This window comes from Leucoraja erinacea, chromosome 9 (assembly GCF_028641065.1).
Source record: "Leucoraja erinacea ecotype New England chromosome 9, Leri_hhj_1, whole genome shotgun sequence".
Classification (NCBI taxonomy): Eukaryota; Metazoa; Chordata; class Chondrichthyes; order Rajiformes; family Rajidae; genus Leucoraja; species Leucoraja erinaceus.
In genome coordinates this window covers 12,535,467-12,549,254 of record NC_073385.1, presented here as the reverse complement: position 1 = coordinate 12,549,254, position 13,788 = coordinate 12,535,467, and the positions used below count along the sequence as shown (strand labels likewise).

Sequence of the window (13,788 nt, the reverse complement as noted above, 5' to 3'; positions counted from 1 at the left end):
ACAGAACAGGAGATAAAAGTTCAGTGTGTCTATATGCCATAGACCATATATATATACACACAAGAAATAAACAGATAAAATGCAATAGGCTCATGAACTTATGAACAAGATGTTAGTTGGGTTACATTTGGAGTACTGTGTCTTGTGTTTTCCCTGTTGTGTAGGAAGGGTTTCATTAAACTGGGACGGGTGAGGAAGGTTTGATGAGGATGTTAGGTACACAAAAAAGCTGGAGAAACTCAGCGGGTGCAGCAGCATCTATGGAGCAAAGGAAATAGGCAACGTTTCGGGCCGAAACCCTAGAAGGGTTTCGGCCCGAAACGTTGCCTATTTCCTTCGCTCCATAGATGCTGCTGCACCCGCTGAGTTTCTCCAGCTTTTTTGTGTACCTTCGATTCTCTAGCATCTGCAGTTCATTCTTAAACACTTGATGAGGATGTTAGTGCGTCTGGAGAGATTGGGCTGCAGGGTTAAGGAGAGGCTGGATACGCTGGGTCTTTTCTCCTTGGAGCGTGAGATGGCAGATGGGTGACCCTTGTAGAGGTTTATAAAATCTTGAGCAGCCTAGACAAGGCGAATAGCCACTGTCTTTACCCCAGGGTAGAGTGGTCTAAAGTGGAGCAGTCCAACACTTTAACTCCCCATCCATATAACCATATAACCATATAACAATTACAGCACGGAAACAGGCCATCTCGGCCCTACAAGTCCGTGCCGAACAAATTTTTTTCCCCTTAGTCCCACCTGCCTGCACTCATACCATAACCCTCCATTCCCTTCTCATCCATATGCCTATCCAATTTATTTTTAAATGATACCAATGAACCTGCCTCCACCACTTCCACTGGAACCTCATTCCACACCGCTACCACTCTCTGAGTAAAGAAGTTCCCCCTCATATTACCCCTAAACTTCTGTCCCTACCCATTCCATCCCATTCCCAAAGTCTGAAGAAGGGTCTCGACCCGAAACATCACCCATCCCTTCTCTACAGAGATGCTGCCGGTCCCGCTGAGTTACTCCATCGTTTTGTGTCAATCTCCCAAACAAACCTTTCTGTCCTGGGCCTCTTCCACTCTCAGAGTGTGTCCACATGCGAATTGGAGGATCAGCACTTTATATTTCGCTTTGGGCAACGTGCAACCCAGCGGTATGGATATTGATTTCTGTAATTTCAGGTAACCCTTGTTTTCCCTCTCTCTCTGTCACTCCCCCACCTTAGTCGTCCTGCTAGTGTCACTGTTCGCATCCCTTCCCTATCACCTCTTCCACAGCCAACAATGGACCATTGTGGGCTCCGCCTTTCCTTAGTCATCGGTCCCGGCTCTGATTTGTCCTGTACCTTTTCATACCTCTAGTTTTCCTCTCCCCTGACTCTCAGTCTGAAGGAAGGTCTCGACCCGAAACGTGGCCTATTCCTTTTCTCCAGAGCTGCTGCCTGACCCGTTGAGTTACTCCAGCATTTGATATCCTTCTATAGAGGTTTAAAAGTCGGTGGCGTAGGTTTAAGATGAGAGGAACAAGATTTAAAAGGTACCTGAAGGGCAATTGTTTGCAGTAGTGGGTACATGGAACCAGGTGCCTGAGGAAGTGGTAGAAGCAGGTACAACTACAACATTTAAAGAACATTTGGACAGGTACATGGACAGGAAAGATTTGGAGGGATATGGACCAGGAGGTAGGCAGTTAATCAGTCAAACAACTTGGTCGGCATGGATGAGTTGGGCCAAAGGGCCTCTTTCAGTGCTGGATACTTAGTTTAGTTTAGTTTATTGCGAGGTACAGTGAAAAGCCTCTGTTGCGTGCTAACCAGTCAACAGAAAGACAATGCATGATTACAATCGAGCAGTCCATGGTGTACATATACATGATAAAGGAAATAACGTGAATGGCGTTTAGTGCAAGAAAATGTCAAGTAACGTCCGATCAAAGAGAGTCCGAGGGTCTCCATCCAATGAGGTAGATCGTAGTTGCCTCATAACATCTGGGAAGAAACTGTCCCTGAATCTGGAGGTGTGCATTTTCACACTTCTATACCTTTTGCCCGATGGGAGAGGGGAAAAGAGGGAGTGGCCGGGATGAGACATGCCCTTGATTATGTTGCTGGCCTTGCCGAGGTGTAGATGGAGTCAATGGAAGGGAGGTTGGTCTTCAATTTCCAGTTCACTGGCTCCAGGTCTGGGCGCGACCCTGTCTTTGTTCTCAAGCGAAAGCTTTGTGTTAATGAGCTGACCTGACCTGTCGTGTCTATGTTGAATGAAACACCTGGCGCCCAGGTTCCTGCTACAGTTTAATCTTGGCATCTTTCTTTGCTTACCGTTTTCAGTTCAAGATGGCTTACCAATGACCAGGCGATTTTCTAAAACCGAGTACCAACAATTCTTTCTAGGAATGCACAAAAAGTCCCTGGAGGCATCTGAAGTGGTGAGGAAAGTGGAGACAGAACACGGCAATCAGGCCGGCCCAGAGGACGAGCAGCGGGAAGACAAGAGCAAGGATTCCAAGGGAGCCATTTCTAAGGAGGAGCTGAGGGAGAGCAGCATAGCTACCCTCAGGGCAAAAGCACAGGAGCACAGTGCGAAAGTGTTAGGAACAGTTTGCGGTGACACGGAAGCCAAGATGGCGCAGGAGGAGAAGCCCGCAGAGACGAAGAGCGAGCAGTCAAAAGCAACGCAAGACGAGATCGCCACTGACAAGTTCTAAACTTTATATACAGACTATTAGCTCTTTATATATCTCTGCAGTCTTTCATGATGCTGTGCCCCTCCCAAAGACTGGTGGCAAAAGCGACTCAAGATTGCTTTTGGTTTAAAGTGCAGGTTTTCCTCTGTTTTATTTTATCCTGAGGTTATTCTTGGCAGACGTGTCTTTCTTAAACAATTTGTTGTCTGTTGACTTGTAATCTATAATGGCTCTTTGGGTGTCACACCAACATGAAACCCTGGTGGCTTTTGGTAGGTTTAATTTTCCATTTATCTCCATGTGTTTTCAAAATTCCCTCCTGGTTTTCAGCATTCTTGCCACCTCCTTGTGTGATCAATGACCATATGGTAGAACAATCTCACAGAGGGCACCTTATGAAGATAATATAAACACAATAGGCCCATTCAGTCCCCGTGTCCTTGAGTTGGTCCAACTCCCTATGTTTCTATATATCCTTATCTGCTACACAAAGACCAGTTTGCCCCATGGAGTCTATGCTGGCTCATTACTGCAAACCCTTCCCCATCTCCAGCCCCCACCCCCTGCTAATTTTCCTTTAAACTTGTTATTTTGCAAATCTGACCAAGTTTTTCTCAGTGTTCCTCCTGCCATTGTGCAAATGAACATTCAATTCAGGAATGGCCAACCTTCTTATCAGGCTGAGTGTCTTCACGTGTTCTAGTTCTGCAGGGACTTGTATAACAGTGGCCATCTTGGATTTGACCCAATGGGCCACCGTTGCCCTGGTAACAGTAGCAGATGGAATAGTTAGGCCCAATGCAGACAGTGCGGGGGCCAGCTTCGAGGCCCAAGAGATTCTACTCTCTCTAACAGACACTGGGCCTGCACTCTCTGGAGTTTAGAAGGATGAGGGGGACTTATTGAAACTTACCGAACAGTGAAAAGCCTGGATAGAGTGGATGCGGAGAAGATGTTTCCACTAGTGGGAGAGTCTAGGAGCAAAAGGCACTGCCTCAGAATAAAATGACGTACATTTAGAAAGAAAGTGAGGAGGAATTTATTTAGTAAGAGGGTGGTGAATCAGTGGAATTCATTACTATAGATGGCTGTGGAGGCCAAGTCATTGGGTATTTTTAAGGCATAGATTGAGAGATTTTTGATTAGTAAGGGTGTCAAAGATTATGGGGAGAAGGCAAGAAAATGGGTTTGAGAGGGAAAGATACATCAGCCATGTTTGAATGGCGGAGTTGACTCAATGGGCCGAATGGCCTGATTCTGCTCCTATGAATTATGAAAATAATTTAAAGGAGCGGTTTCTTGGTCTTCTCCTCGGGGAAACAAACACTCGGTAACCGAGTTACTCTCTATGGTGTGAAGAGTGAGAAGTTATCGGTGCCACCACGCTGATGATACTTCCAAAGGGTAGTTCTGCAGGACTTAGAGACACAGCCTAGAAACAGACCCTTCGGCCCACTGAGTCCGCTCCGACCAGCGATCACTCTGCGTGCTAGCACTATCCCTCACGCCAGGGACACAATTTACCAAAGCCAATTTACCAACAAACTTGGAGTGTGGGCGGAAGCCAGAGCACCCGGAGAAAACCCACGCGGTCACGTGAACTCCGCACAGACAGCACCCGTAGTCAGGATCGAACCAGGGTCTCTGGCGCATCTCTACCCGCTGTGCCACCATGTCACCCCGTTATGAGCCTGGCACTATGTGCTTGATGAAGATATCTGGCATGGGCCCAAACTATAATCAGAAGAAATCACTATTCATACGCTATCTACACCCCCAATTAGATTATTGCCTGTAAAACACAACCAGGTAACCATAATTCTATTTTGATACCATCTCCTTAATTCCCAAGTGGTGACTGAAGAAGGGTCTCGACACGAAACGTCACCCATTCCTTCTCTCCAGAGATGCTGCCTGTCCCGCTGAGTTGCCCCAGCATTTTGTCTCTATCCCAGGTACACATTATTGTATATCTAACTCATCTGAACCCTTGATCAGAATCTAGCCTGTAACTCACACCAGGGGATCCATTGCTTTATATATAAACCATTGATCACCTTGGCTGGATTTTAGCTGTTATTGACTCCATGTATAAACTATGTTTGCTGGTTACGATCCTTGGCTTCACGTGTTCTCTGTTCTCTGAGCACTCTAACATTCTGAGCACACAATACGCAAAATTAGCGATGGCCAAAATAAGTCACCCAACGCAGGTGAAGCTATTATTTCCCAACGGTCCATCTCTACCTCTGTGCCATTCGGAATTGGTGTTAATAAGTTCATGAGTTAAGAGGAGCAGAATTAGCCCATTTTGCCCATCAAGTCTACTCCGCCATTCAATGATGGCTGATCTATCGTTCCCTCTCAACCCCATTCTCCTGCCTTCTCCCCAAAACCTCTGACAACCAAACTAATCAAGAAACTATCAATATCCATCTTAAAAATATCTGTTGACTTGCCCTCCACAGGTTTCTGTGGCAATGCATTGCACAGATTCACCACCCTCTAACTAAAGAGATTCCTCCTCATCTCCTCTCTGAAGGTGCGTCCTTTTATTCTGAGGCTATGGCATCTGGTCCTAGACTCTCCCGCTAGTGGAAGCATCCTCTCCACATCCACTCTATCCAGGTCTTTCACCATTCGGTAAGTTTCAATGGCACATGAAACGCCTATCCCTAGCTGGTGGCCATCGATTGCTGGAAGGAAACTCTGACCCAAGAGGGCTCTTCACCCTCTGTCCTCCCAGGAAGAGTTGGAATGGGATGGTCACCAACGTTGAACCACGGCCGTAGACTCCCCCTGGTGGGATCACTTTGCAATTACGTGAGAAGATGGGGTTGTGGAAGTGGGCAAGACCTAGCATGCCTGGCACTCCTGCACAGACTGTTCTGAATCTTCATGAGTTTTGCGGTTAGTTAAATTGTCTGGATAGACACAAAATGCTGGAGTAACTCAGCGGGTCAGGCAGCATCTCTGGAGAAATGTGTAGGAGAGAACTGCAGTCTGAAGAAGGGTCTCGACCCGAAACGTCACCCATCCCTTCTCTCCAGAGATGCTGCCTGTCCCGCTGAGTTATTCCAGCTTTTTGTGCCTTGCGTCTCTGAAGAAAATGGATAGCTGACGTTTCAGATCAACACCCTTCTTCAGACCTGACCCGGAATGTAAACTATCCATTTTCCCCTGAGATGCTGCCTGACCCGCTGAGTTACTCCAGCACTTTGCGTCTACCTTTGGTATAAACCAGCATCTGCAGTTCCTTTTAATTACATTATGAAATGTCTGGGTTGGATGTGGTCTTTGAGTTTGTAGCCAGCGATTGGTTTGGGTCAGGCTTAGTCCGTGGGTTTTAGTTGACAAGTTGACTGGGTCAGATTCAGTTCATGAATTGTGGTTATTCAATTATCCATGCCACAATTGGTTTGCGAGTTATAGTTGATGAACAGCCTGGGGCAGACCAGGTCGTAGAGTCACACAGGACAGTGTTGGTGTGCGGGGATCGCTGGTCGGTGCGGACTCGGTGGGCTGATGCCCCTGTTTCTGCTCTGTATCTCTTAACACTAAAGCACAGAAACAGGCGCTTCGGCCCAATTTGCCCATGCCAACCAAAATGCCCCATCCACACCATTCCCACCTGCGCATGTTTGGCCCATATCCCTCCATGTACCTGTCCACTGTACAGCACCTGACCAAGGGTCACTTGGCTATTGAGAGGACACGCCCTGTTCATGCATTGTGGTCACTGAGTTGTCCTGGTTGGAGTTAGTTCATGAGTTATAGGAGCAGAATTAGGCCATTCGACCCATTAATTCCACTCCGCCATTCAGTCATGGCTGATCTATCGTTCCTTCTCAACGCCATTCTCCTGTCTTCTCCCCATAACTCCTAACACCCATACTAATCAAGAATCTGTCAATCTCAACCTTAAAAATATCCATTGACTTGGCCTCCACACCCCTCTGTGGCAACGAATTCCACAGATTCACCACCCTCTGACTGAAGAAATTCCTCCTCATCTCCTTTCTAAAGGTGCGTCCTTTTATTTTGAGACAATAGCTAGGTGCTGAGAAGATCGTTTACTATCTACCCAAGTTCACGTTCACAAGCTATAGGAGATTAATTAGGCCATTCGGCCAATCGAGTCTACTCCGCCATTCAATCAGGGCTGATCTTTGCCTCCTAAACCCATGACACCCGTTTTAGAAACATGGAAACATAGAAAATAGGTGCAGGAAAAGGCCATTCGGCCCTTCGAGCCTGCACCGCCATTCAATATGATCATGGCTGATCATCCAACTCAGTATCCTGTACCTGCTTTCTCTCCATACCCCCTGATCCCTTTAGCCACAAGGACCACATCTAACTCCCTCTTAAATATAGACAATGAACTGGCCTCAACTACATTCTGTGGCAGAGAATTCCAGAGATTCACCACTCTCTGCGTAAAAAATGTTTTTCTCATCTCAGTCCTAAAAGATTTTCCCCTTATCCTTAAACTGTGATCCCTTGTTCTGGACTTCCCCAACATCGGGAACAATTTTCCTGCATCTAGCCTGTCCAACCCCTTAAGAATTTTGTAAGTTTCTATAAGATCCCCCCTCAATCTTCTAAATTCTAGCGAGTACAAGCCGAGTCTATCCAGTCTAATCAAGAATATGTCTATCTCTACCTATCTCTAACCCACAACCGTCTTCCTTCATGTGGGAGATGGCTCCATCCACTGGACTATTTTCCCCTCGATGTCCATTGACCAGTTTTACTAGGTCTTGATGACGCCACACTTGGCCAAAACTGCACTGATAATCAGAGCAGATTTGGACTTTAAAGATACAGCGCGGAAACTGGCCCTTCGGCCCACCGCGTCTGCGCTGCCCACCGATCTCCCCATACGCTAATACTATCCTGCACACTAAGGATAACTTTACATGTTTACTGAAGCCAATTAACCCACAAACCCCGTCATTGGAGTGTGGGAGGAAGCCGGAGAAAACCCAGGGAGAACGTGCAAACTCCATACAGACAGCACCCGTAGTCAGGATTGAACCGGGGTGTCTGGCGCTGTAAGGCAGCAACTCTACCACCGCGCCGCCAAATCTTGTGCGATTAGACGAGAATCATCCCAAAGTATCCCGACCTGCATTTAGACTCTGCCCTTCACCCTCGTTTAGGCACTGGTATTAAAAACATCTAGGAGGCCCAAGCAGAATATTTTCCACCATGGCTAACACACGTGACTCAGACATTACCACGTGTGGAGGTGACACACATCCATGTGTAGGAAGGAACTGCAGATGCTGGTTTAAACCAACGTTTTACACACATACCGGATTGAAACCTGGGTTCACACACAATCATCGTCGGCTGCCCACTGACGGTAAGAAGCCACTTCCAATCCACCTACACATCAGCTATACATAATAGCTGTTTAAGATCACCTCCCAGTCAGGGCAAATAAACCGCGCACAATATCCTCAGAGTAGTATTAATTTAATCATTGCACAGGATGATTAGAGTCATAGAGTCAAGAGTGATACATTGTGGAAACAGGCCCTTCGGCCCAAACCAGCCCACACCGGCCAACACCACACCTTGAGGGAGGACATTCTTGCTATTGAGGGAGTGCAGCATAGGTTCACGAGGTTAATTCCCGGGATGGCGGGGCTGTCGTATGTTGATAGACTGGAGCGGCTGGGCTTGTACACTCTGCAATTTAGAAGGATGAGAGGCGATCCTATTGCAACATAGAAGGGATTGGACATGCCAGAGGCAGGAAACATGTTCCCGATGTTGGGGGAGTCCAGAAACAGGGGCCTGTTTAAGTTTAAGAATGAGGGGTCGGCCATTTAGAACTGAGATGAGGAAAAACTTTTTCACCCAGAGAGTTGTGAATCTGTGGAATTCTCTGCCTCAGAGGGCAGTGGAAGCCAATTCTCTGGATGCTTTCTAGAGAGAGTTAGATAGAGCTCTTGAAGATAGCAGAGTCAGGGGATATGGGGAGAAGGCAGGAACGGGGTACTGAATGTGGATGATCAGCCATCATCACAGTGAATGGCCTGAAGGGTCGAATGGCCTACTCCTGCACCTATTGTCTATTGTTTATTGCCTATTGGGCCACACCGGCCAACATGTCCCAGCTACACTAGTCTCACCTGCCTGCGTTTGGTCTATATCCCTCCAAACCTGTTCTATCTATGTACCTGTCTAACTGTTTCTTAAACATTGGGATAGTCCCAGCCTCAACTACCTCCTCTGGCAGCTTGTTCCATACACTCAGCACCACTTGAACACATCTATAAGGCAAATCTCAATGTGCAAGATATTCACAGGGTAGCAATAATTCTAATCATTGCCCAAGATGGCACATATTGATCAGCGCCCATGCCATCTTTATTTCTTCTCCTTTAACGTCCTGTCTGGTGTCCCTTCCCCGGGAACTATTACACTGGCAGGATATCTTAGGCTAACTTGCCAAAGATGATATGGACCAGTCGGTCATTGGCTTTACCTGGGCATGGACAACTGGCCAGATATTCTGGCAGGGGAGGGGTGGAGAATGTGCTGCCCTCGATCCCAACCCCATCCCCTCTGCTTCTCAAACCTCTGCTATCTTCAAGGGCTTGCTATTATAAGACATAGGGGCAGAATTAGGCCATTTGCTCCATCGAATTTGCTCCGCCATTCAATCATGGCTGAACTATTTGTCCCTCTCAACCCCATTCTCCTGCCTTCCCCCCACAACCTTTGATGCCCAAGAGCGTATCAGTCATGGCTATAAAAGTACCCAAAGACTTGGCCTCCACTGCCGTCTGTGGCAATGAATTCCACAGGTTCATCACCCTCTGGTTAAAGAGATTCCCCCTCATCTCTTTTCCAAAGCTACATCCTTTTATTCTGCGGATGTGTCCTCTAGTCCTAGACTCTCCCACTAGTGGAAACATTAACTCAACATCCACTCTATCTAGGCCTTTTTATTATTCGGGGAGTTTCAATGAGTTCTACCCCTCATGCCCTTCTAAACTCCTCTAAACGTGGTCTGTCCTATATATGCCTCCCTTCATTTTGTATCCCTCTCTCAGATCTCCCTCTCCTCAGCTTCATCTGCCGGAAGGAAATCAAAGCCTGCATTTAGCGATCTCTCCTCGTAACTCCACCCCAGGGCAAAACTGCAGGGGGATAGCGTTCGGGGAAGGGATAAGGGGTTTAGAAGGGATCTGAGGAAGAACTTTGTTTAAGAAGGAACTGCAGATGCTGGAAAATCGAAGGTACACAAAAAAGCTGGAGAAACTCAGCGGGTGCAGCAGCATCTATGGAGCGAAGGAAAAAGGCAACGTTTTGGGCCAAAACCTTGCCTTTTCCCTTCGCTCCATAGATGCTGCTGCACCCGCTGAGTTTCTCCAGCTTTATTGTGTACCTGAGAAAGAACTTTGTCATCCAGAAGGTGTTTGGATGATGGACAATATTGCCTGAGGGTGTTGGTGGAGCTAGATACTCTTGTTTAAGAAATATCTAGATGAGCTCCTGACTTTGCTAGGTGGAGTGGGCTTTGGCCCTAATATTGGAGGGGCAACGCTGGAGGTGCCCAACCCGGCCATTGTAACAGGCGTTAGTTTGTATCATTCATAAGTTCTCAGAGCTGAATTAGGCCATTCAGCCCACCAAATCTACTCCGCCATTCAATCATGGCTGATCCATCATTCCCCCTCAACCCCATTCTCCTGCCTTCTCCCCATAACCCCTGATACCTGGACTAGTCAAGAACCTGTCAATCTCGGCCTTAAAAATCTCCATTGACTTGGCCTCCACAGTCTTCTGTGGCAATGAATTCCACAGGTTCACCACCCTTTGACGAAATAAATTCCTCCTCATCTCCTTCCTAAAGGTATAACCTGTTGGAACGATCCAGTGGAGAGTGATGTTGTCGAGCAGATCCACAGACCATGGACCTTCTGCTCTGCGCATTAGAAATTGTTTTGGTCGGTCCATTCTAACATGAGACCACACTAATCAAAGTTGCTCACTTCTATATGGCCCATTTGCAACTGATATCTCGAGGGTGTGTGTAAGTTCCTTATTAAAACGTCACAAAAACAGTAACGTGATCATAATGCAGTCTTATGGGCCTTGTCCCACTTAGGCGATTTTTTTCGGCAACGGCCGGCGACTGCCATAGTCGTAGCAGGTCGCTGAAAAACCGGCGACTGGACTAATGGGCCTGAACCCCCGTAGGCGATTTGTTAGGCGACTGCCGGTGAATACGACAATGGAATTCACCGAAGTCGGCACCAGCGACAACCTGCGTCACTGGCCGGCAACCGACGGCATTCTGGCGACTGCCTACATTAACCTGGCGACAACGTACAACAGCACCTACGTCAAGCTACGCTCATTTGGCGTTAAACCCAAGGTCGCCACTGTCGGCGAAAAAATGTCAACATGTTGAATGTTTTTCGGTGACCCGAAAGACGCTACGACTCTTTGGGCGACTGAGGGGACCACTCACGACCATACAGGCGACACCCTGGTGACCACGGGCAACCATGTGGCAAACGCATAGTCTCCTGTAGTCACCTACAAAGGCGACTAAGTGTGACAGGCCCATAACTTTCTACATAACTGGGGTGACCAGTACTTCTACCCAATGCTTATGACTCACAAAAATGCTGTGGAACTCCGCAGGTCAGGCAGCATCTGTAGTAGCAACATAGAAATTAGGTTCAGGAGTAGGCCATTCAGCTCTTCGAGCCAGCACCACCATTCAATATGATCATGGCTGATCATCCAAAATCAGTACCCTGTTCTTGATTTTTTTCCCCATATCCCTTGATTCCGTTAGTCCTAAGAACTAAATCTAACTCCTGAAAACATCCAGTGAATTGGCCTCCACTGCCTTGTGTGGCAGAGAATTCCACAGATTCACAGCTCTCTGGGTAACAATGTTTTTCCTCATCGCTAGTGATTTTTCTGTAGAAAATAGTTAAAGTTTCCAGTCAGTAAGTTTTCATCAATTCTGATAAAAGGTTGCTGAACTGAAATACAAAGTCTATTTTGGTTTAGAGATACAACATTGAAATGTGGCCCTTCGGCCCACTCAATCCATGCTGACCATCGATCACCCGTTCATAGACTCAAAAAGCTGGAGTAACTCAGCGGGACAGGCAGCATCTCTGGAGAGAAGGAATGGGTGATGTTTCGGGTCGAGACCCTTCTTCAGGAGATCGCCCGTTCATGCTATGTTATCCCACTTCCTCATCCACCTCCGACACACCAGGGGAAATTTTACACAGCCCATTTAATCTGCAAATCCACACATCTTTGGGATGTGGGAGGAGATTGGCGCACCTGCAGGGCGATCAACATGATCACAGGGAGACCGTGCAAACTCTGCACAGACAGCACCCGAGGTCAGGATCGAACCTGGGTCTCTGGCGCCATGAGGCAGCGGCTCGACCAGCTGCGCCACCGTGCTGCCCACAGATGCTGCCTGACCTGCTGAGTGCCTCCAGCATTTTTTATTTTTATATCAGAATTCTAGCAGCAATATTTTTATTGTTTAGGCACCACTGATCATGGCAAATGTATGGCTAAACCTAACCAGCAGTATAGTTACATTTAGAGATACTGCAGAGAAATGCCCATTGACCAGCTTGACCAGGTCTGGATGATGTTACACTTGGTCAAACACTGCCCCGATGATTCGAGCGGATTCAGACTTTAGACCAGGGATACACAGCGTGGAAACTGGCCCTTCGGCCCACCGAGTCCGTGCCGACCAGCCATTCCCGCACATTAACACTATCCTACACACACACTGGGGACTATTGTACAATTTTACCGAAGACAATGATCCTACCAACCTGTACGTCTTTGGAGTGTGGGAGGAAACCGGAGCACCTGGAGAAAACCCACGCAGGTCACGGGGAGAAGGTACAAACTCTGCACAGGCAGCAACTCAAGATGCAGGATCAAACCTTCTTATTGTCCCATACCCCACTACAACCTACCAAATACCACCAGGTATTCTGTTAGTCCTGAGATTGCCTGGTAGATGTACACTGATCCTACTGTGGAAAGGTAAACCTTGTCCATTAGTGCTAATCACTGAACTTAGTGTTCATCGCTAAAAAATCTACTCTGTTGAACTGAACATAATCTAATATTGGTGGAGAGTCATGCCCTGAAATTTTCTGTCTCTTTTTCTTTCTTAATCCATTCTGTTTTTTGACTCCCTTTACTCCTGCTAAATGTATCTGTATCTGATTTGTAATTCTGATCCACCTCCACTTCCTTCACAGTTATGTGCGGTTGTGTTCATAGTCCTTCCGTTTGGAATGTGGGAGGAAACCAGAGCACCCAGAGGAAACCCACGGGGTCACAGGGAGGACGTGCAAACTCAGTCAGCAAAATGCCCATTGACTTCAACTTAGAGGGGAATATTAAAAGGCCTGGATAGAGTAGATGTGGAGAGGATGTTTCCAGTAGTGGGAGAGTCTTGGACCAGTGGGCATAGCCTCAGAATTAAAGGACGTTCCTTTAGGAAGGAGATTAGGAGGAATTTCGTTGTCAGAGGGTGGTGAATCTGTGGGAATCATTGCCACAGACAGCTGTGGACGTCACGTCAATGGGTATTTTTAAGGCAAAGCTAGATAGTATCTTGATTAGTACGGGTGTCAGGGGGATATAGGGGGAAGGCAGGAGAATGGTGTTGAGGGGAAGAGATAGATCAGCCAAGATTGAATGGTGGAGTAGACTTGAATGGGCCGAATGTCCAAATCCTGCTCCTAGAATCTATGAACCTACGAACCTCCCCATGAGTTAGAGAATGCTTCAATCGGAATAGTTTTGATGGAGAAGCTGATACTTTGAGTGCAGTTGTGGAGGACTCAAAAGTGCTGGACGAACTCAACGAGTCGGGCAACATCTGTGGAGGAAATAGACAGATGACGTTACACACTGGGACCTTTCTTCAGGCTGATCATAATACAGACTGACCATTTCACGGTCCCCATTTGAAACGTCGCGTCCATTCCCTCCACAGATCCCTTGGAGGTTGACAGATTCTTCATTAGTGCGGATGTCAGGGGTTGTGGGGAGAAGGCAGGGGAATGGGGC

At 47.3% G+C, this 13,788-nt stretch overlaps 1 protein-coding gene across 1 annotated transcript in view; it reads left to right on the top strand.

Annotated features, from left to right (window-relative positions):
* The window catches only part of vsx2 (visual system homeobox 2), a 52,914-nt gene extending 49,801 nt beyond the window's left edge, over positions 1 to 3,113 (top strand). The window contains exon 5 of the mRNA XM_055640143.1: positions 2,327 to 3,113. Within this exon, the coding sequence (XP_055496118.1) occupies positions 2,327 to 2,703 (377 nt within the window). The 3' untranslated portion in view covers positions 2,704 to 3,113. The remainder of the gene's footprint in view (positions 1 to 2,326) is intronic.
* Positions 3,114 to 13,788: the final 10,675 nt, after the last annotated feature.